This window comes from Bos javanicus, chromosome 2, assembly GCF_032452875.1.
Source record: "Bos javanicus breed banteng chromosome 2, ARS-OSU_banteng_1.0, whole genome shotgun sequence".
NCBI classification, from domain to species: domain Eukaryota; kingdom Metazoa; phylum Chordata; class Mammalia; order Artiodactyla; family Bovidae; genus Bos; species Bos javanicus.
In genome coordinates, this window is record NC_083869.1 from 135,642,957 (window position 1) to 135,663,375 (window position 20,419).

General features: G+C 58.1%; 1 protein-coding gene across 9 annotated transcripts in view; it reads right to left on the reverse strand.

The window, feature by feature from the left end:
- CROCC (ciliary rootlet coiled-coil, rootletin) overlaps nt 1-20,419 on the reverse strand; it is a 51,333-nt gene that overhangs the window by 30,030 nt on the left and 884 nt on the right. For 3 of the 9 annotated variants that reach the window (XM_061395580.1, XM_061395570.1, XM_061395560.1), the window contains exons 2-13: nt 13,715-13,829; nt 12,951-13,061; nt 8,137-8,322; nt 7,970-8,053; nt 7,835-7,896; nt 7,593-7,758; nt 6,859-6,965; nt 3,719-3,943; nt 2,948-3,044; nt 2,219-2,302; nt 1,585-1,815; nt 585-784 (exon numbers count right to left, since the gene is read on the reverse strand). In XM_061395580.1, the coding sequence (XP_061251564.1) occupies nt 585-784; nt 1,585-1,815; nt 2,219-2,302; nt 2,948-3,044; nt 3,719-3,943; nt 6,859-6,965; nt 7,593-7,758; nt 7,835-7,896; nt 7,970-8,053; nt 8,137-8,322; nt 12,951-13,061; nt 13,715-13,829 (1,668 nt within the window). Of the gene's footprint in view, nt 1-584; nt 785-1,584; nt 1,816-2,218; nt 2,303-2,947; nt 3,045-3,718; nt 3,944-6,858; nt 6,966-7,592; nt 7,759-7,834; nt 7,897-7,969; nt 8,054-8,136; nt 8,323-12,334; nt 12,388-12,950; nt 13,100-13,714; nt 13,830-14,374; nt 14,515-20,419 lie in introns of those variants that run through there. The other 6 variants (XM_061395590.1, XM_061395601.1, XM_061395598.1 and 3 more) reach the window with 6 other exon arrangements.

Below are 20,419 nucleotides of genomic sequence, written 5' to 3' on the forward strand. Positions count from 1 at the left end.
AACCTCAACAGTACCAGCGGTGAACTGCATGGGTTTGACAGGAAGACTGGCTGAGACTATACATGCGAAGGACTTGGCAGTGAGCCTGGCACACAAGAGGTGTACAGGGGACGTTTGCAAACTGTCAGGAAACACGACGGGAAGCAAAGCCAGGGCATTAACAGGGTCAGGAGGGGTCGGGGAGGGAGGGCTGTGAAGACATTTCACCTTTTTATTTCCCTCCATTTTCAACCTTTTTGTTATGTAGTTACGTTTAAAAAGAAAAAAAAAAAAAAAATAAGAACAAAAAATCAAAAACATCAGGCAGCCAAGAATGGATACTTTCTTGTCTCTGAAATCCCCAAGAAACAGAGTCTAGAATAACACTGCCAATACGACTCTCGGGGCTGATGGAAATGTTTCATAGTCATAGGTGCACTTGAAATGAGGCTAATGCAACTGCGGGGCTGAATTTTTACTTTTGTAAATGTTGACTTATATTTGAATAGACACACGTGGCCAGTTACGACCATATTAGTGCAAATCCAGCACGCGCAGGCCGATTCATCCCTGGGGCTGGGAGCCCCACCTCTGGCCTCCGGCACCTGTTCAGGAGGTCGACAGCGCTGCGCAGGCGCTGGGCTTCCCGCTGCGCGTCCTCCTGGGCCTGGGCGGCCCCGTCGGCCTCGTCCCGCAGACGCTGCAGCTGCTCCTCCAGGGCACGGCGCTCACCCTCACTGTCACTAAGCTGCTTCCGCAGGGTGCCCAGCAAGTCCTGGCTGGCCTCATAGCGCCCCCGCATGTCCTGTGGCAGAATCACTAAGTCCAGGGAAGCCCCTGCTCTCGGCAGGATGTACACCAGCCTGCGCTGGGACCCAGACCTGTAACCATCTCTGGGCGGCAAAGTGGAGTGACTCGGTTTCCACTCCCCTACACGGTGCCCTCCCACCCTTCTGACACCTCTGCTAGGGCTCTGAACCTCCAGCTCCTGGGGCCCCAGGCAGTTCCTACCCAAGTCTCCAAAACACCAAGCACACTCCTTTCCGCACCCTGCGTCTCACGGCCCCACCCAAGGCTCTCTGTCTTGGTCTATGTGGGTGCCTCGTCTCCCCCTCTGCACCAGGACTCTAGCTCCACCCCAGGCTCCGCCCACAGTGGCTCAAGCTCCTCCCATATTAGGACTCTAGCTCCGCCCAGGATCCGCCCCAGTAGCTCAAGCTCCTCCCATATTAGGACTCTAGCTCCGCCCAGGCTCCGCCCTCAGTAGCTCAAAAGCCCCTCCCACACCAGGACTCTAGCTCCACCCCAGGCTCCGCCCCCAGCGGCTCAAGCCCTTCCCACACCAGGACTCTAGCTCCACCTCAGGCTCCGCCTCCAGCGGCTAAAGCTCCTCCCATACTAGGACTCTAGCTCCGCCCCCAGGAGCTCAAGCCCCTCCCACTCCAGACGAGGAGCGCTCGGCCACCTCGCGTCCCGACTCTCTGCCTTCTCCCGGGGCTCTGGCTCTCCCTAGGGTTCCCTAGGGTGCTCAGGCTCCACTCACGGAGGCCCCAGGCCCGCCCCCAGGCTGGAGCCCCAGTACAGGGTGCTCAAGCCCCGTCCCACCTGGACCTGTAGCTGGCGCTTGTGCAGAGCTGAGTGGATGAGGGCCAGAGTGGAGTCCGAGCAGGCAGGGGACGGGCCTCGGCGCGGGGAGCGGCCGCGGCCGGGCGAGGGCCGCCTCGATGGGGACGGGGTCCGGGCCCCCGAGAGCCCCCGCAGGCTGCCGTCTGAGGCGTCCGCTGTGCGCTCGGAGCCACTTAAATGGACGCCGCTGTCCGTGTCCGACAGGACGGCCTGGGGGCGGGTAAGAGAGAGGGGGAGGGGAGCTGCGCGGTTAGTGGTGCGCAACGTGGCCACCGGAGTCCTGGCCTCCAGCTTCACCACAGCCCCCGCAGTACACCGTAGGCCCCTCCCAAAAGAAGGCTTCTTGATAGCCCTCAGCCCACCAGGACGCCGTCCATTTACTGGGAAGACACCATAGAGCCTTTCTCAGACGGGCAGGGAACAGGCAGTGCCTCCTCTCGGGACAGAGTTTGAGCTGAGCTACTTACTAATAGAAGGGGCATTAAACAGCAGGGAGGGCGCCAGGGCCCTCAACCGCTTGCAGCTCAGCTCAAGGCCACTAGGGGACGCAGTGGTCCAGGCCCGCCTGCCCTGGCCCTGCCCAGGCCCCCGCCAGTGCTGGCCTGGCTCCAACCTGTGCCATGCCCCTCAGGGTCTGCTGCAGCCCCTCTCCTTCCTCTGTCTCTAGGGCTGCCTGCTCCTGGAGCCGCAGGGATTCCTGGAGTGGTGTTGGGAAGACAAAGAAAGAGTGGTCAGGGTCTCTGCCCTAGTCAGAGACTCCACGGTCTCCCTACCAGGGCGCCTCGAAGGCCATGCCCAGAGGCCAGCGGCTTCGGAGACCCCACAGCGGCACCAGTGCCCTCACTGAACAGACCAGGCCCCCAAGAGGTACAGTGTGTGACCCAGGGCACACAGCTTATTGGAAGAGAGCTGGACGTGGAATCCAGGCCAGACCTCACACAGGATGACCAACCCAGGCAGTACCCATGAGGGGTGTCCCTCTGGTGGGGAGGCAGCTGAGTTCCAACAGAAAGAGCCCTGGGCCAGCAGGGCACAGGCATGAGTTCCAGTCCTGACGCACCAGCATCATGGCTCTCAGACTCTGGACAAGTATTTTCTCTTGGGCCTCAGCTTCCTCATCTGTGTAATGGGGATCATGCTACAGAATGGCTAAGAGGATGAAATGGGATAAAGGAAGTGAGTGTGCTAACCATTACGGCTGGCACATACTAGGTGCTCACATTAAAGCTGGCACACATTAGGTGCTCAGTTAATGAGGGGTGATGCTGATTCTGAGTGGGCTGCCCAAGCATCCCAGCCCTCAGCCTATGTCCGGTCCCTCTCGTCCCACCCCGCGTCTCACCAGGGCCTCAAGCTTCTCGCTGAGGACTTTGTTGAGCTGGTCTTTCTCCAGATTCTGGTCCTGAAGGCGTTCCACCGTCAGGGCCAGCTCGGTCACTCTGGAGTTGGGAGAGTTACACAGGTGAATGGGAGACCCACCCAGCTTCTCCTCAAACCCCCAGCTTCCCCAAACCTGAGGCAGGGATGCTAGGCTTTGCCTCTCCTGCTGTGTGACCTGGAGCAAGTCTGTCTCCTCTCTGGGCTACAGACTTCTCATCTCTGAGTGCGAATGAGGTACCAGGCACTTTATCTCATGGGGAAGCACTCTGGGACCTGCCTAGATCTCAGGAGCAGAGTGCTGCTGCGTGCCAAGCCACTCAGTTGTGTCTGACTCTTTGTGACCCCATGGACTGTAACCTGCCAGGCTCCTCTGTCCATGGGATTCTCTAGGCAAGAAGACTGGAGTGGGTCGCCATGCCCTCCTCCAGGAGGAGGAGGGATTTTCCTGGTCAGGGGATCTTCCTGCCCAGCGATTGAACCTGCCTCTCTTACATCTCCTACACTGGCAGAGGGGTTCTTTACCACTGGGAGCAGAGGCTGGACTGCAAACATGAAATTCAACCTAGGGCAAGAGCCCTCTGAACCTCTGTCTTCCCCTCTGCCAAATGGAGGGCCTGGGGAGATGGCCAAGCGCCCGCAGGGGAAAGGCTGGTGAACAGACACCCCTCCGGCCCAGACCCCCGGCCGTGCACTCCAGCGAGGCCTGCCTCAAGCGGCGCCTCCGAGAACCCACCTGGCACTGAGGTTGGCCTTGTCCAGGTTGCTCTGCAGCTGCAGCCGGGCCAGCTCCTGCTCCTGCAGCTCCTTGCTCCGAAGCTGCTCCTCCAGCAGGGCCTGCTTCTCCAGGGCTGCCTCGGCCCGGCTCTCGGCCAGCCGCAGGCCCGCGCTCAGCCCCAGGCCCGCCTCCTGGACGGCTCTCGAGGTGCGGGCCAGCTCCCCTCCCAGCTGCAGCAGGTCCCTGGTGGAGAGGACACAGAACAGGGGTTGGATTGGGGGTTAGGCTTCAGGTGTAAATTATAATGACAATGGGGGCTTCCCTGGTGGCTCAGTGGTAAAGAATCCACTTCCAATGCAGGAGACACGGGTTCGATCCCTGATCCGGGAAGATCCCACATGCCGTGGAAGAACTAAGCCTGGGAGCCACAACTACTGAGCCCACGAGCTGCACCTACTGAAGCCTGAGCACCCAAGCGCCCGTGCTCTGCAACCAGAACAGAACCAGAACACGAGAAGCCCATGTGCCAAAACAAGGGAGCGGGCCCCGCCTGCTGCAGCCAGAGAAAAGCCCGCGCAGCCAAAAATAAATAAATAAATATTGTTTTTTAAAAGAGCAGTGGAAGAGGCCAGGGGAGGGGGAACATGTACAGTCTGCTGTATTTGCTTCTATTAAACGTGCCTGAGTGTCTGGGTCAAAGGTGGGAGGGACGCTTCACAGTAAACCTTGTAAAATTTGAATCTTGTGCTTAGGTGAATTATTCAAAAGCAAGATGCTAAAATGTTAAATGCTAATTTAAAATAATACATATTTTAAATATATCAAATAGGTTAAATTCTTCCCTTTCCTGAATGAACTGTACCACTGGGTATCAGATGGTAAGAGGAGGAAGTGTCTTCTTGTAGAAGAGTTCCAGCTAATACATGATGCAGTGACAGAGTGAGACCGTCACGATTTTGCAATCTCTGATGAATGTCTGGACCTTGGCATGCAGTGTCAAGGGCTGCCAACACACAGAAAGAGAGGCTCCTGACGGCAGGGTACACAGCACCATGAAGAAGCTGTGTCAAAACACAACCACCCGAACCTCAATCTGATGAAGCCTTATATCCAACATCCAATTTACAAGAAGTACAGAGGACAAAGTTGTTAAGGCACACCACAGAATCCAGACTGTGGGCATCTCTGAGGACAACTGTCCCAGTTTCTGGAACAAATAAAATATTCGACTTAAAAGACAAATCAATGAATCACACCTTGTGAACATCTGTGGATCCTGATTCAAACAATTTTAAATGCAAAAACCAAAGCAAAACCATCTGTGATACTGATGAGTCAATTGGAAATCTGGATTCTGAGTGAATATGAGATATCTCACCAAAAGGTCGTTACTTATGTTTAAGGCGCAAAAGGAGACAGACTGGTCTGCCTGCCTCTGGGCTCTCCCCACAGCCTCCCTTGCTCAAAGAGCAAGTGGGAAGGGACTTCCCCGGCGCTCCAGTTCCTAGGACTCCATGCTTCCAGTGCAGGGGCACAGGCTTGATCCCTGGTCGGGGAACTAAGATCCCACAAGCTGTGCGTGGCGGAGGTGGGCGGGGGCAGACACCAAGTCCCCTGTGGCAAGGGACCTGTGAGGCTCTTTTCCAACCTGATCTCCCGCTCACTCGCCTTTTGCTTCAGCCCCACGGGGTACCACTTTCTCCCACCTCCAAGCCTTTGCTCCTGCTGTTCCCTCTCCCTGGAGGGCCCTCAGCTCTGCCAGTTAAAAGCCTACCTATCCTTTGGGGTCAGTGCAAATTCCATCTCCCCTATGAAGCATTTTTCTGGCCTCCCAACCCCTTCCCTTGGGGGCTTCCCTCATAGCTCAGTTGGTAAAGAATCCACCTGCAATGCAGGAGACCCCAGTTTGATTCCTGGGGTAAGGAAGATTCCCTGGAGAAGGGATAGGCTACACACTCCAGTATTCTTGGGCTTCCCTGGTGGCTCAGCTGGTAAAGAATCCACCTGCAATGCGGGAGACCTGGGTTCAATCCCTGGGTTGGGAAGATCCCCTGGAGAAGGGAAAGGCTTCCCACTCCAGTATTCTGGCCTGGAGAATTCCATGGACTGTACAGTCCATGGGGAGGCAAAGAGTCAGACACGACTGAGCGACTTTTACTTTCACAACCCCTTCCATCCTTCTGAGCATCTGGGGCATCCTTTCTGTTCCACTTTCATGCCACTGACCACTCACTTCCTCAGTCTAGAGACTGCAAGGTCCTTTGTTCTTATTTAAAAATTTTTTGGCCGCACACAGCTTGCGGGATCTAGTTCCCTGACCAGGGATTGAACCTGGACCCTCAGCAGTGAAAACACAGAGCCCTAACCACTGGACTGCCAGGGAATTCCCTAGAGGTTGCAAGGTCCTTGGCAGTAGACACTGAATAGTCTAGTGGATTAAAAACAGGGGCGATAAATCCTGACTCAGCCTCTTTCCTACTGCTCTGTGATCTTTGGAAAGTCACTCTAACTCTCTGAGCCTCAATGTCCTCCCCTGAAAAGTGAGGACTATTACGGTTCCTATCTCAGAGGAACACTGGGGATATGAAATGAAATAAAAGGTACAAGGAGCCTAGCTAGAAGCAAATATCCAGTAGATGTTTACTAGTTGCTAGTAATGACTGTGCTGTGCTCAGTCACTCCGTCGTGTCTGACTCTTGCGACCCCACGGACTGCAGCCTGCCAGGCTCCTCTGTCCTTGGGGATTCTCCAGGCAAGAATACTGGAGTGGGTTGCCATGGCCTCCTCCAGGGTACTAGTAGTGACTAGGAAACAGTAAATTTAGTAAACACTAAAATTGTTTTTAGTTTAGTAAAATATGTTTCTAAACTAAAAAAAAAATTTTACTAAAAATTATTAAAACTACAAAAAAAATAGTTTTTACTAAAAAAAATAAGTTTAGTTTAGTAAAATATGACTATTTAGTCACAGTCAGTTTAGTAAATACATTAAGCAAATACGAAATGACTGCCCTGATCTGCTAAGAGTTAATTATTACTAGGTGCCTCTGCGTCTCCCAAGGCCGGCACACAGCAGGCGGGTCTGGTCGGACTGAAGCCCAGCTGGGCGGTGTCCCGCGGCCGCGCCTCCGCGAGCGACCCCTCCGCCGCCAGCCTCACCTCTCGGTGGCCGTCTTCACCTCGCTGACCAGCCGTCGGGCCCCCACGACCTGCCTCCAGACGAGGAGCAGGCGACTATGCTCGTGGCTGAAGTAGGCGTTGAAAGACTGGGGGGACGGAGGGGCTGAGTGAGGGGCCGGGGCGGCAGGCCCAGGTCCCACCCGCGCGGAACGTCCCGAGGGCCGCCGCGGGGGCGCGTGTCCCGTCACCAGCGCCGGCTTGCAAGGCTGGGTCGGAGCTGCCTCGCTCACCAGCCCCCACCTCCCCCTGGCCCAGGGAGCTGGGTGTCAAAGCCTCCACGGGGAAGGGCAGAAGATGCCTGAGACCTCGGTCTGCATCCCAGCTGCCTGCCGCACGACCGGGCAGCAGCTCAACCTCTCCTCAGGAGGACAGGAACACCGTCCATGTAAGTTAAGAGGATCAGAGGAGAAAACGCCCGCCTCTCACACAATACGCACTAATCAGGGCTATTATTATGACAGCCATTTTCCTCCCTAATGGGGCTTCCCTGGTGGCTCAAATGGTAAAGAACTGCCTGCAGTGCAGGAGACCCGGGTTCCTTCCTTGGGTCGGGAAGATGCCCTGGAGAAGGGCGTGACAACCCACGCCGGTGTTCTTGCTGCAGAATCAAAGGGCCCAGGTGGCGCGAGGCCCCTCCCCCGCCAGCCCAGTGAGGCCGTGCCCTGGGGTCAGGCCGGACCCCCGGGCCCCGCGGCCCCCAGCCCCTCGTCCACCTCGCCCTCGCGCCTCCAGGTGGCCTCCCGCTGCTCCAGCTCCTGCCGGCCGCGCGCCCAGTCACTGGTCACCTTGCGGATATCATCCCGCAGGGCCTGGTTGGCCGAGCTCGCCTGGTCCAGCTGCTCCCTGAGCAGCGCGTTCACCTGGGCCAGGCTGGCGCTCCTGGGCGGGGCAGAGGAGAGCAGGTGGGTGCCTGGGCGGAGGGCGGCCGGCCCCCGCGCGCCCCCCGCGGGCCCACCTCTGCTGCTCCTCCTCCAGGCGGATGAGGGCGCTCTCCAGGTCCTGGCTGTGCCCTGCGTCCTGAGTGGTACGGAAGCAGGGGCGTCAGACTGGGCAGGGCAGGAAGGGTCAGCCCTGCCCCCCCGGCGCCCACCCGCAGCCGCAGCTGCTCCAGCTCTGTGCATCTCTCCAGCAGCTGCTGCTCCGTCTCCGAGCTTTTCTTCTTGCACTGGAGAATCTGCGGGTGGGCGGAGAGCGGGTCAGCCGCGGTGCTTGGGGTTGGGGGAGGAAAGGTGCGCGGGGGCGGGGCGGCGGCCCGACCTTGGCCTGCAGCCGCTGCACCAGCTGCGCCTGCCGCTGCTGGCCCTCCTGGTAAGCCTGCAGCTTGCGCCGGTAGGAGGCCTGCTCCTCCTGCAGCTGCCGCCGCAGCTCCACGCTCTGCAGGGCCAGCCCCCTGGGCTCCTGGGCTGCCGGCTCCCCGGACTCCCGCCGCACAGCCTGCTCCAGCTGCGGGGAAGGGCCCCGGGTGAGTCCTGCGCCTCCCCAGAAGGCAGGCTCAGGCCTCTGTAGGGGGCGCCAGGCCGGACCCCGACCCACGATGCCTTGCAGGCCCAGGTGGGCAAGCCCAGGACACAATGCACGTGTGCACGGCCAAGCATAAACACAGAGGAGGCAAGCAGGGACACACAGACAGGGTGTGCAGGGACACAAGTAGGTGGGCCCACACACGTGTGCACACAAAACACAAGATGCCCCTGGGGCAAACCTTGAGGGCCCTGGGCATGCTCCAAATCACCCAGTGCCCTGCGTGGGCAACTGTTAGATCCACGCCATGCCACCTGAACTCTCAGGAAACCTGGATTTTGCTCAGAATAGCATGCTGATGATGTAACAGCATGAGCACATGCAATACACTGAGGCATCAGTACACATGCGCACACGCGAGCTCAGAGACATGCACACACACCACACACTCAGGTCGTCTCAAACACCCCAGACTGACACCGACGGACTCACCCGCCTCCCACTGCCCACGCACAGTGCTCAGGTTTCTAAGAGGCGAGCACAAGTGTCCTGACACGTGGCGTGGCTTATGAACGGCCTCCCAGCCCAGCCTGGCCCCCAGCTCTCCGCTCCCCCTCACTGGGGGCCTCCAACCCACCCCATCCCCCACGCCCAGGCAGCCTGAAGCCCCTTCATCACCCGACCCTGGGGTCAGCGGCAGGACGCCTGCCGGCTCTGACGGCCTCCACTAGCCCAAACCCCCTCACTCCTCCAGGGACCTGCTGGTCCCAGGGGGCCCCCAGCCTCCTCCAGCCATCTAGAAAGGAGGAAGGAGGCAGCCAAGGATGGCAAGGCTCAGAGGAGGACGGTGCCCAGAGTGGACTGACAGCAGGGCCAAGCCCAGAGCCTGGCCTTCGAGAGGCGGGGCAGGGCATCCGTTCACACACCCACCCACGTCCAGTCCCAGGGAGGCCAACGGCGAGGACGACGACCGTCACCCACGCGGACCAGGGGCCCAGGCCAGGCCGGCCCTCCAGGCCGGGCTTAAGCAGTGTACCAGAAGCTCAGGGAGCCAGCCAGCTGAGAACAGCCTCATCTCCACCCCCACCCCGGGCACTGTGCCCACGGAGGCTGTGTGGCAGCTGCAGCTCATGCTGGGGGAACCTGGTCTGAGGGTGCAGGAGCAGGCGATATGCAGGAGGTCTCTGTCCCTAGAGGGCGGGCAGCAAGCCCGTGGCCAGTATCTGCGTGGAGTCCACCCAAGCCAGGTGAAGGGCAGAGCGTCTGTGCTGGCCGTGGCACCGGGATGCTGTGTGTGTGTCAAGCATCAAGCAGGTGCTTCCTGGGCGTGGGGGGGTGTGTTTTGTCGTTTGTCTCCATGTGTGACCCTGTGTGTCTGTGTCTGGGCCTTCATGGGGACCGGGGTGAGCTGGCATCTCTTGTCCAAGGTGTACGCTGTGGTGAAGCAGATGGGTACATCTGCGTGTGTGCCTACGTGTCCATGCATTTGTACGCCTGTGTGCACAGTTGTACAAGGGGGGTTCTGCGTGCATCTGTGCACACCTGTGTCTGGCTGTATGTGTCCAGCCAGCACTGGGCTGTCTGCCATGTGGGCACACCAGACACGCCATGGCGTGTGGCTGTGCGTGCAGGCTGGATGGCGTGTGTCTGGTGCAGCTTCTGTGAATCTGAGTGCATCCTCCTGGTGGGCTGTTGCTGTGTATATATAGAAGGGCTTCCCAGGTGGCGCTAATGGTAAAGAACCCACCTATCAATGCAGGAGACATAAGAGACCTGAGTTCGATCCCTGGGTTGGAAAGATCCCCTGGAGGAGGGCATGGTAACCCCCTCCAGTATTCTTGCCTGGAGAATCCATGGACAGAGGAGCCTGGTGGCCTATGGTCCATGGGGTCACCAAGCATCAGACACGACTGAAGCGACTTGCACGCATGCACATGTACATGTAGAAAGGGTCTGACGGTGGCCGCGGTGTGTGTCTCACACAGCTGTGTGAACCAGGCGCTGTCCGTCTCTTGGGTTTAGAGGGGTCCCTGCCGCTGTGTGAACCAGGTGCTGTCCGTCTCTAGGGTTTAGAGGGGTCCCTGCCGCTGTGTGAACCAGGCGCTGTCCGTTTCTGGGGTTTACAGGGGTCCCTGCCGCTGTGTGAACCAGGCGCTGTCCGTCTCTGGGGTTTACAGGGGTCCCTGCCGCTGTGTGAACCAGGCGCTGTCCGTCTCTGGGGTTTACAGGGGTCCCTGCCGCTGTGTGAACCAGGCGCTGTCCGTCTCTGGGGTTTACAGGGGTCCCTGCCGCTGTGTGAACCAGGCGCTGTCCGTCTCTCGGGTTTAGAGGGGTCCCTGCCGTTGCTGGTGCTCCGCTGCTTCCCAGGGCTCACGGCCAGACCCCTGCCCCTCCGGCCACACCCCACCTCTTTCCACAAACTCTGCCTTTCAATTTCACTCATAAGTCAAAAGGGAAGCAGGCTGCTCCCAAGCCAAGGATGAAAGAAGTTTACTGTCTCCCCTAGCAACCCCCGCTCCACTGCCTGCCGCTCCGATCACCGGGTCCAGGTTACCATGGACACTGCGGGAGCGGGGCTGGCCCAACACCTGCTCCTCAGGGACAGGAGAGGGGGGGCCTCACAGGGACCCAAGGTCTGCCCTCTGACCCAGGGGGTCACCACCTCAGCCTCCCCACACGCAGCCTCTGGACACAGATCACGACCTCAGCTCCACCCCGCTAGGAGTTTAAGGGGTCCGAACAACCTCAAGCCAGGCCACATGCATTGCTGTGGCTGCAGGCCCCACCGCCCGCAGCCCAGCGCCACGTGGGCAGCCGAGAGGGACGATGTCCCAGGGTTGCGGCGCCCAGGCCAGGGGCTCAGCCCAGCTCTACCAGTGGGCTTGGCCCCACGATGCCCTCCCTGGGCCTGTCTCCCCACCGCTGATGAGGCGATCTCCAGGCTCTGATGTTCCCTGGGGACCCACCCCCAGGACAGGCCTCAAGGTCATCCTCATCTAACCAGGGGGGCCCATGCACACCACCGCACACAGGGGACAGTCTCACGCCAGGCTCCCTCTGCATGCTATCCCAGCTTCCCCAGCCGCAGGAGGGAACTTCCTAGACTAACGCAGCCCCCCAGACGCGCGCTCGCAGGAAAGGGAGCGGCCCCCTCCACCTCTTCTTCCCTTCCCCTCCCAGCTGGGGGGCTGTGCTGCCCCCACTGTTGGTTAGAAGCTGGCATTTAAGAGGCAGCCTCCCCCCGGGGCTTGACACTGTGCCAGGGGCCCCAGGATGACTGGCCTCAGCGGGAGGGGCTGGCTCAGGCACCACCAACAATGCACATTAGCCCAGCCTGCCCCCCATACTCCCTGCAAACTCTGGGAAAACGAGCTCTGCGCTGTGCCCAGTGCCGGGGGCCGCTTTAGGCCCCCCGCCCTGCTTCTCTGCAAGTCCCAACAAGCCGGGGGCTTATCCCGGCGGGCGGATGCCAGGACATGGGCACAGCCCACACCCACAGGGAGACACAGATCACTCCTCCCCCTCCCACCGCGGGGTCACAAGCCCTTGTGTAGACAGGCCCAGCTCAGTGAGTCCTGGGCAACCCTGGTTCTACCAGTCCCGCTCAGGGGACCCTGGGCCAGCTTCAGCTTTCCGCTTGCAGTATTAGGGGGTCGTATCTGAGGTCCTTCCCGTTCTCCCAGGACCAGCTGCCCGCTGGGACGCCCAGCCCAGTGGCCTCTTCCCAGCCCCAGGAAACAAAGCCACAGTGCTGAGCCCCGGGCTGTGTGACTCGGAGCACGGCGTGCTCCCGCTCTGAGCCTCAGTGAGCTCCTGTATTACACGGGCGTCGGAAGGGCCCCAACCTCTGTATCTTAAACACCAAGCTCCCAGCACACACTCGGCACACAGCAGGGGCTCAATAACCCACAGACACTATTATGTGTTACTCCATTACCACCCACGCACCCCTCCCACGGGCACACACACTCCCTCCCGCATGCAGCTCTCTCACCAGCTTGCAGCCACCATCACCTCCCCAGGGCCACCTGCCCCGAGCCTGGCGGCCTAAAGGAGACAACGCACTGAGAACAACCTGCACCCAGCACACCGACCTCCTGCCCCGGCCCCGCTACACAGGCCCCCAGACACAAACCCTGTCTGGATCTGGACGCAGGCCCGGCTACCCCTTCCTTCCTTGGTGGGGCCTCACCTGGGAGAGCGGGCCAGGTCTGTGCCCACCCCAGCCTGCTGGGTGGACCCCAAGGCCCAGGTACATGTGGGTACAAAGCGGTGCCCAGAGACTCAAGGGGCGGCGGGGCACTCTTGGGGGTCTTGTTCTCTGTGCCCCACCCAACCCAGGACAGCCGGGGATGAAACACCCAGGCTCCTGGCACTTCATCCCCTCGTCCCATCGGTTCCTCGCAGTTCCGTGTCGTTACTGTCCCCACTGTGGACAGCAGGCGTGCAGAGTGGAGACACGTGTTCAAGGCCACTCGAGTGGGCAGAGTCGCAACTTGAACACAGGCTGCCTGGCTCCGGGGCCCACCTTTCCCCCAGAGCACGCTGCCCAGGCTGCCTCCCACCCCCAAGGCTGGGGAGCCCCGCGCCCTGCGCCCTGCAGCACCCACCCTCTCGCTGACCGCGCTGTACTTGATGGCCAGCTCGTCGCGCTCCACCCGGCTCTGGGCCAGCAGGTCCTCCACGCGGGACAGCTCCTGCTGCAGCAGCTGGTTCTCCTCCTGCAGCGACAGCACAGAGGCCATCTCGGGGGCTGGGCCTGCAGGACAGCGGGCACAGGACTGGCCTCCACCTGTGTCCAGAGGGACCACCTCCCCAAACGGGTGCCCCACCCATCCCTGGAGGCAGGAAAATAGACAGGGTCCCCGCGGGGAGCTGCAGCTGAGGGGGTCTTTCCCAGACTCTCAAAGCACATAGGAGGTTGTGGGGGCCACCCTCCAGGGGCCTGGGGGCCCATGAGCCTTCCTGTCCAGGTGGAGAATGGGCACTGCCAACCCCAGGCCGTCTACAGAGCCCTGAGCTAAGCTGAGTTGCCTTCTCCCCATTGTCTTGGATTCACCCAGGTCAGCCCTTCCCTGGCAGAGAACGCTGTGTTTGGGGTTTAGTCTTCGCAGCAGGCTGCCTGCAAGCAAGGAGGGGATGCTCAGCCCCGCCTTCTCACAGCAGCACGTGGAGACAAGTCTAAGCAAAGGACACCTCAGAGCCTCCGTTTCCTCATCTGTAAAATGGGACCCTCCATCATGGGTCCGTGCCTGCCTCACAGTGAGGATTCAAGAAATGGAAGCTGCAGTCGTTACCGTCGTCATGACTGTGGACAGGACTGGGAAACGGGACGCAGGAGTGTCTGGGGCAGGGCGGGCGCAGGGAGCGGTACCTGCGCTCTCAGGCTGGCAGAGGCTGCGGGTGAAGATCTCCCTGATGCGGGCAGACAGGCCGGCGGGCCGCGAGTCCTGGGCCAGGCCCGACCCCAGGACGCTCCTCTGCAGAGTCTGCGGGGAAAGCGGGAGGATCTGCGGGGGGGCTGAGACCCGGGGCTCCCTGGCGTGGGTGGCAAGGAAACAGTGCTGCCACCCGAGACGTGGGTGCCCAGGAGGCGCTCCAGAAACCCCGCCCGGAAGGGCGCTTGCGAGTCAGACTCGCACGAAGCCCAACCGGAGGACGCTCCGTGCGCCCCTGCCCTGGGAAGGAGGCCCGCGGGGGCCCGAGAAGCGAACCAAAGGCACGGCCCACTCACAGACCCAGCCCTGGGCAGGCGGCGTGCCGGGGGCTCCCGCCCAGGACGGGCGAGGACCCCACAGTGCTAGCAGGCGTCACCCCAACCCTAAAACATGGAGGTGAGGACTCCCCTTCACTCGAGGAGCACTGGACAGAGCCCGGAACTGAACCCCAGAACCCTCCGCCCCAACCCTGGGCGAGAGTTGCAAGCGGGGGACCCCCGGCGCACCCACGCCCGCACCCTGAGACGCGCCGCCCCTCACCCTCTCCTGCGAGGCTCCGCGCCCCTGCCCTGCACGGGGCACAGCCCCGGGCCCACCTGGATAACCACCTCCAACGACTGCTCCAGCCCCAAGCTCATGGAGGGCGCCCGTGGGCACCCTCTGCAGGCCTCTGCCAGGGCCCCGGAGACCCACCCAGACTCCCCCACAGCCAGACCGCCGGCTGAGCGCCGGGCAGATTTGGCTTAAATCCGGCGGGCCCCACGTGATCACGGGGTGGGCGGGGCCGGGGGAGGGGAAAGGAGGGTGGGGGAGGGGAGCCTGGTGGTGGAGGACTGAGGAGGAGGAGACATGAAGGGGCGAGGGGAGGGGCGAGGGGAGGAGTGGGAAACGGAGGGAAGGGTGGGGAGGGGGAGGGCGTGGAGGTGAAGACCCTCCCCAACACACACACACACACACACACACACACACACACACCCACCCACCCACCCACCCACCCACCCAGGCGGCGGGAAAGGCCAGTCTTCAAGATCATCTTTACTGACCCAGAAAAGGGGTCACACGCTTTGCTGAAAATGTGTTTAGGCGCTCGGAGGACTTCTCACATCAGGAGCGGGCTGCGGAACTGCCCAGTGCAGGCACGGAACCGAATCCCCCTTCCCCACCCAACTCCCGCCACGCCTCCCTCCGGGCAGCGTCCCAGGGGAAGCAGCTCCGCCTCTGTGAGCCTCAGTGTCCCTGCGCAGGGAGCAAACATTGGCACCCGTCTCAGGGCGGCATCTGGGGGCAAAGGGCGTGTGACTGAGCGCCGGGCTTAGAGTGAACGTGTGAGCCATACTGGTTTCGTTCATCCGAAAATCCAACCCGCACGGTCGCTGTACCCCGGCCCTGGGGCGCCGAGCTCCACCCCCAGCCTCCCACCGCTCCTCCCCTGGGGCAAGGAGGCTGTGCGGCGCCGCGGGTAGGCCGTCAGGTCCGGAATCAGGGCCACAGCGGAGTCCCGCCCTGCCACTTGTTGGCAGTGTGACCCACGAGTCACCGAGACTCAGCATTCTCGTGAAACTGACAGTCACCGTGAGGATTAAATGGGTTGAACCGAGTAAGGGGTCTGACCACGGCTGGCACGTCACCAGCAGTCAGAGCAAGGCGGCTGCTGTTCCCTCTGTCGCTGCGTCGCCCGTCTGGGCTCCTGCTACCTCTTGACCCGCGGCCTCCGGGTGCTCTCTGCTCTAACACTGTGTCACATTCATGCAATCACTTTGAATCCTCACCTCAACCCATTTCCTGATGAGAAAACCAGGCGCAGAGAGCTGGGGGCTCTCACCTATTCCAAACTGCGGCTGCTGCAGAAAGGGGAAGCAGCCCTAAACTCTTTCCACTTAAGCCAGGCAGCCTCCCAGAGGGCCTGAGGGCAAGGCAGGGGCATTTGCACTCCAAGGCTCTACCAACCTTGTCTAGGTCAGACCAAGGAATGCAGCAGGTGCCGTATAAATGTACAACAGTCCAAGCTGAGCCTGAAACCCCTTGTCCCCAACTAGGGAATCTACTCTGGAAATGGAAAACCAGGAATGGAAAACCAGGAGCCAACACACAGGGCCAAAAAAATAAGTGCCTGGATGTTGCCATGACAACCAAGGCCGGATTCAGGCAAAACTAGACTCAGAGGCAGGGAGCTCTCACCACAAAAACCTGGGGCTCCATCTTCCCACCTCCAGACACAGCCTCCAGAAACGCCCCCCTACAGGCTGCACACCCACAGCCAGAGCAGAGGGGGGCCACAAACACCCCCAGCCAAGCTCTGCAGCCCTGCTTGCCCAGATGGGCAGAGAGGGGGCCCAGATGCGCCTGGTGAACTGAACTAAATTATTCCCCACCAGGGCCCTAGGGGATGGGGGCAGGGAGTCAGATGCCCTTGGCTCTGCCCACAGAGTTCTCCCCGTCAGTCCTTCTGGGTTCTATCACAGAGCCCAAGAAACCATACTAAACCCTGTGTGTATGTGCACTTTCTAATGTTCATAGCTTCCATCCAGCTGTCAAAATAACCACTGAATTCCTCATGGAAAGCTCTGGATATTACAGCTTTAGCATCTGACTGCCTGGATTTGGCTGTGCCTCCCAACAGCTGTGTGACCCCGGGCCAATGACTTTGCTTCAGTTTCTTTATCTGTAAAATGGGATAATAACAGTGCCTGCTTTTACCATGAGTTTTAAATAAGATGATTCACGCTTAGCTATGTACCAGGATATGGTATGACAGGAGCTGCTGTGTGTTCACCAAAGAACATTTCCAGTTCTTCTATGGGAAATGGCTAGAAGCTATTTCCCAGACTTCTTTGCAGTCAGATATGGCCATGTGATCTAGTTCTCACTAGCAGAATTATTGATGCTTTTGAACTGTGGTGTTGGAGAAGACTCTTGAGAGTCTTGGACTCTCCTTGGACTGCAAGGAGATCAAACCAGTCAATCCTAAAGAAAATCAGTCTTGAATATTCATTGGAAAGACTGATGCTGAAGCTGAAACTAATACTTTGGCCACCTGATGCGAAGAACTGACTCATTGGAAAAGACCCTGATGGTGGGAAACATTGAAGGCAGGAGGAGAAGGGGACGACAGAGGATGAGATGGTTGGATGGTATCACTGACTTGGACATGAGTCTGAGCAAGCTCCGGGAGATAGTGAAGGCAGGGAAGCCTGGCGTGCTGCAGCCCATGGGGTCTCAAAGAGTCCGACATGACTGAGCAACTGAACAGCAACAGCAGAATTAAGACAAAACTAAAGTCTGCCACTTCAGACCTGGCCCATGAAAACCTCCCACGAGGACTTCTCTCCTTCCCTGTCCCCCAGCTGGAAGGAAATAACGCGGAGTTCCTAGAGAATGCTAGAGCCACAAGCTGGAAGGGGTCTGGGTCTGTAGGTCACCACGTAGAAAGCACTTAACAGGACTTCTCATGAATGAGAAATAAACTTCTTTTGTGCTACGTCACTGAGATTTCAGGATTTCACTATCACATCAGCTGTGCTGTGCTTAGTTGTTCAGTCGTGTCCGACTCTGAGACCCCATGGACTGTAGCCCGCCAGGCTCCTCTGTCCATGGGATTCTCCAGGCAAGAACACTGGAGCAGGTTACCATGCCCTCCTACAGGGATTCCTTCCCAGGGATCGAACCGGGGTCTTCCACGTTGCAGGTGGATTCTTTACTGTCTCATCCACCAGGGAAGCCCAGGAATACTGGAGTGGGTAGCCTATTTCTTCTCCACGGGATCTTCCTGACCCAGGAATTGAACCAGGGTCTCCTGCATTGTAGGTGGATTCTCTACCAGCTAAGCTACCAGGGAAGCCCATCGCATCAGCCAAAATTACCTTAATGACTCCCCACTGTTATGTAATTAATACCACTGGTCTTTATTTGTTTGTTTTGTGGTGGCCAGCATGAGGTATCTCAGTTCACCCACCAGGGATGGAACGCCAGCCCCCTGCAGTGGAAATGCAGAGTCCCAACCACTGGACCGTCAGGGAAGTCCTTCGGGTTGGCTATTATTAGTGCTATCATCACCAGTACCAGTACCCAATCTAGAACCCTGCCTGGTGCACTGTAGCCCCTCAGCCATTGTTGGGTGAATAAATACAGAGAAGACACCCTTTGCACTCATTCCCTCCCCACTCTTGCTTAGTCCTCTGTCCACCCTGCAAAGCTGCCGTTTGCCAGGTCCAGCTGCAGGCACTAGCCAAAAAGTTCCTCAAAGGCTACTCATGAATCTCAAATGTACCAGCTGCTCTTACCCATTATCCCTTCTTTATTCTCCAGTTGCTGACTAGAAATTATGATAAAAATACTGAACCTACCATGAGCCAGACCCTGTGCCTAAAATTTTGCACCTCTACCTTATCTGCTTAAACCTTCTCGACAGCCCTGGACGCTGCTACTATTCTACCCACTTTACAGATGACAACAATAAGCCTGGGTGCAGTTAAATGATTTGCTCAGAAACACTATTTTAGGAACAATCCCAGGTGTTCTCCTTACTTATTGCAAGTAATAACACTTTCTTTTCCTCTCTCCACACCAAAAATTATTTGCTCAAAGTCATCCAGTCATGGATGAGTTACAAGCTGGAATCAAGACTGTTGACAGAAATATCAACAACCTCAGATATGCAGATGATACCACTCTAAAGCAGAAAGCGAAGAGGAACTAAAGAGCCTCTAGATGAGGGTGAAAGAGGAGAGTGAAAAAACGAGCTTAAAACTCACTATTAAAAAAACTAAGATCATGGCATCCAGTCCTATCACTTCATGGCAAATAGATGGGGAAAAGGTGGAAGCAGTGACAGACTTCCTCTTCTTGGCTCTAAAGCCACTGCAGATGGTAACTGTAGCCCTGAAGTTAGAAGACGACTGCTTCTCGGAAGGAAAGCTATGACCAACCTAGACAGCATATTAAGAAGCAGAGACATTACTTTGCTGACCAAGGTCCGTCTAGTCAGGTCTTTCCAGCAGTCATGCACAGATGTGAGAGCTGAACCATAAAGAAGGCTGAGCACCGAAGAATTGATGCTTTCTAACTGTGGTGCTGGAGAAGACTTGAGAGTCCTTTGGATGGCAAGATCAAACCAGTCCATCCTAAAGAAAATCAACGCTGAAGCTCCAATACTTTGGCCACCTGATGAGAACAGTCAACTCATTGGAAAAAGACCCTGATGCTAGGAAAGACTGAGGGCAGAAGGAGAAGGTGACAGAGGATGAGATGGTTGGATGACATCACCAATTCAATGGACATGAGTTTGAGCAAACTCCAGGAGATGGTGAGGGACAGGGAGGCCTGGCATGCTGCAGTCCATGGGCTTGCAAAGAGCTGGACACAACTGAGTGACTGAACAAGAGCAACACATCCAGCCATGAAGAGCTGAAGCCACAGGTGAGACCCACGTGTGCCTGGTTCCAAAGTTTTAAACAATCACAGGATGGCTACCATGTAGTACTTACTGTATGCCAGTCACCACCCTAGGTTTCTGATGTGTATCAAATAAGCCACTGCCACCTCTTGCCCAGCCTGCTAAGACGGCTCCTCATGGGTGTCCCTACTTCCTCTCTTGTCCCCCACCCATCTGGTCTCACACATCCCTCTTCTGTTCAACCCCTACTCTGGCTACCATCACGCTCAGAATAAAATTCAAAGTCCTACCACGCCCACAAGGCCTGCTTGATCCAGCCTGGTCCACCTCTCCACCTCATCTCTCCTCTCCCCCAGCGCACTCCTCCCCAGCCACGCTGGCCTAACTGATTCTCAAACACACCAAGCACGCTGCAGCTCAGGGCCTTTGCACCTGTCACCTTCTCCGCCTGGAATGCTCTTCCCCTTTCCTTTCACGGCCGACTTCTGCTTCTCAACCAGACCTCAGCCAAAAATGTCACCTTCTGAGAGTGTAAACCCTGATCTTCCAGCCAAAAAAAATTTTTTTTCCTACAGGTATGCTGTTGGTCTGCTCCAAGGGCAGGAACCAAGTTGGCCTTGCTTACTGGTGTCTCTGCAGAGCTTAAGGCTCCAAATACCATTAACAGTTGTTGAGTGAGTGAAGGAATGCTAGGAGACAAATAGTAATATAGGAAACTAAATGAAAAAGAAAAAAATAGAAAGGAAAAGAAAATTTCCCTGGGTTTGTCGGGGTCACACAGGGCAAGTCTTGGCCTGTGTATTCTGCACAGAAAAGGATCCCACAAGGACCCCAGGAACACATATTCAACACCAGCCACATCTCAGGAGCCCAAGGTTAAAAACCGGGCCGTGTCCCCCACAGCGGACTCCGGGGTGGGAGGGGTACCTAGTCTCCAAGGGCTGACCCAGGGCTTGAGAGAAAACACGGGAGAAGAGGAACTAAGTCAAAGAAATCTCCAAGATCCGTTTCTGACTCCTGAGGTCTTTCCTGACTGAGGAGCCTGCCCTGGCCTTAGCCTCTGCTCTGATCCGGTCACAGGATTTGGTTGGTAAGCACCTGCTGTGAGCTTAGCTATGGAAAACAGGGAATCTCAGATGAGAACAGATGGTACCCGAGTGTCGCTTCCCTCCAACCGTCTCCCAATCCCCAAGACAAGTAGAGGTCCCAGAGGGACCTGGGGAGACTGGTCCCCAGGAAGGCAGGCAAC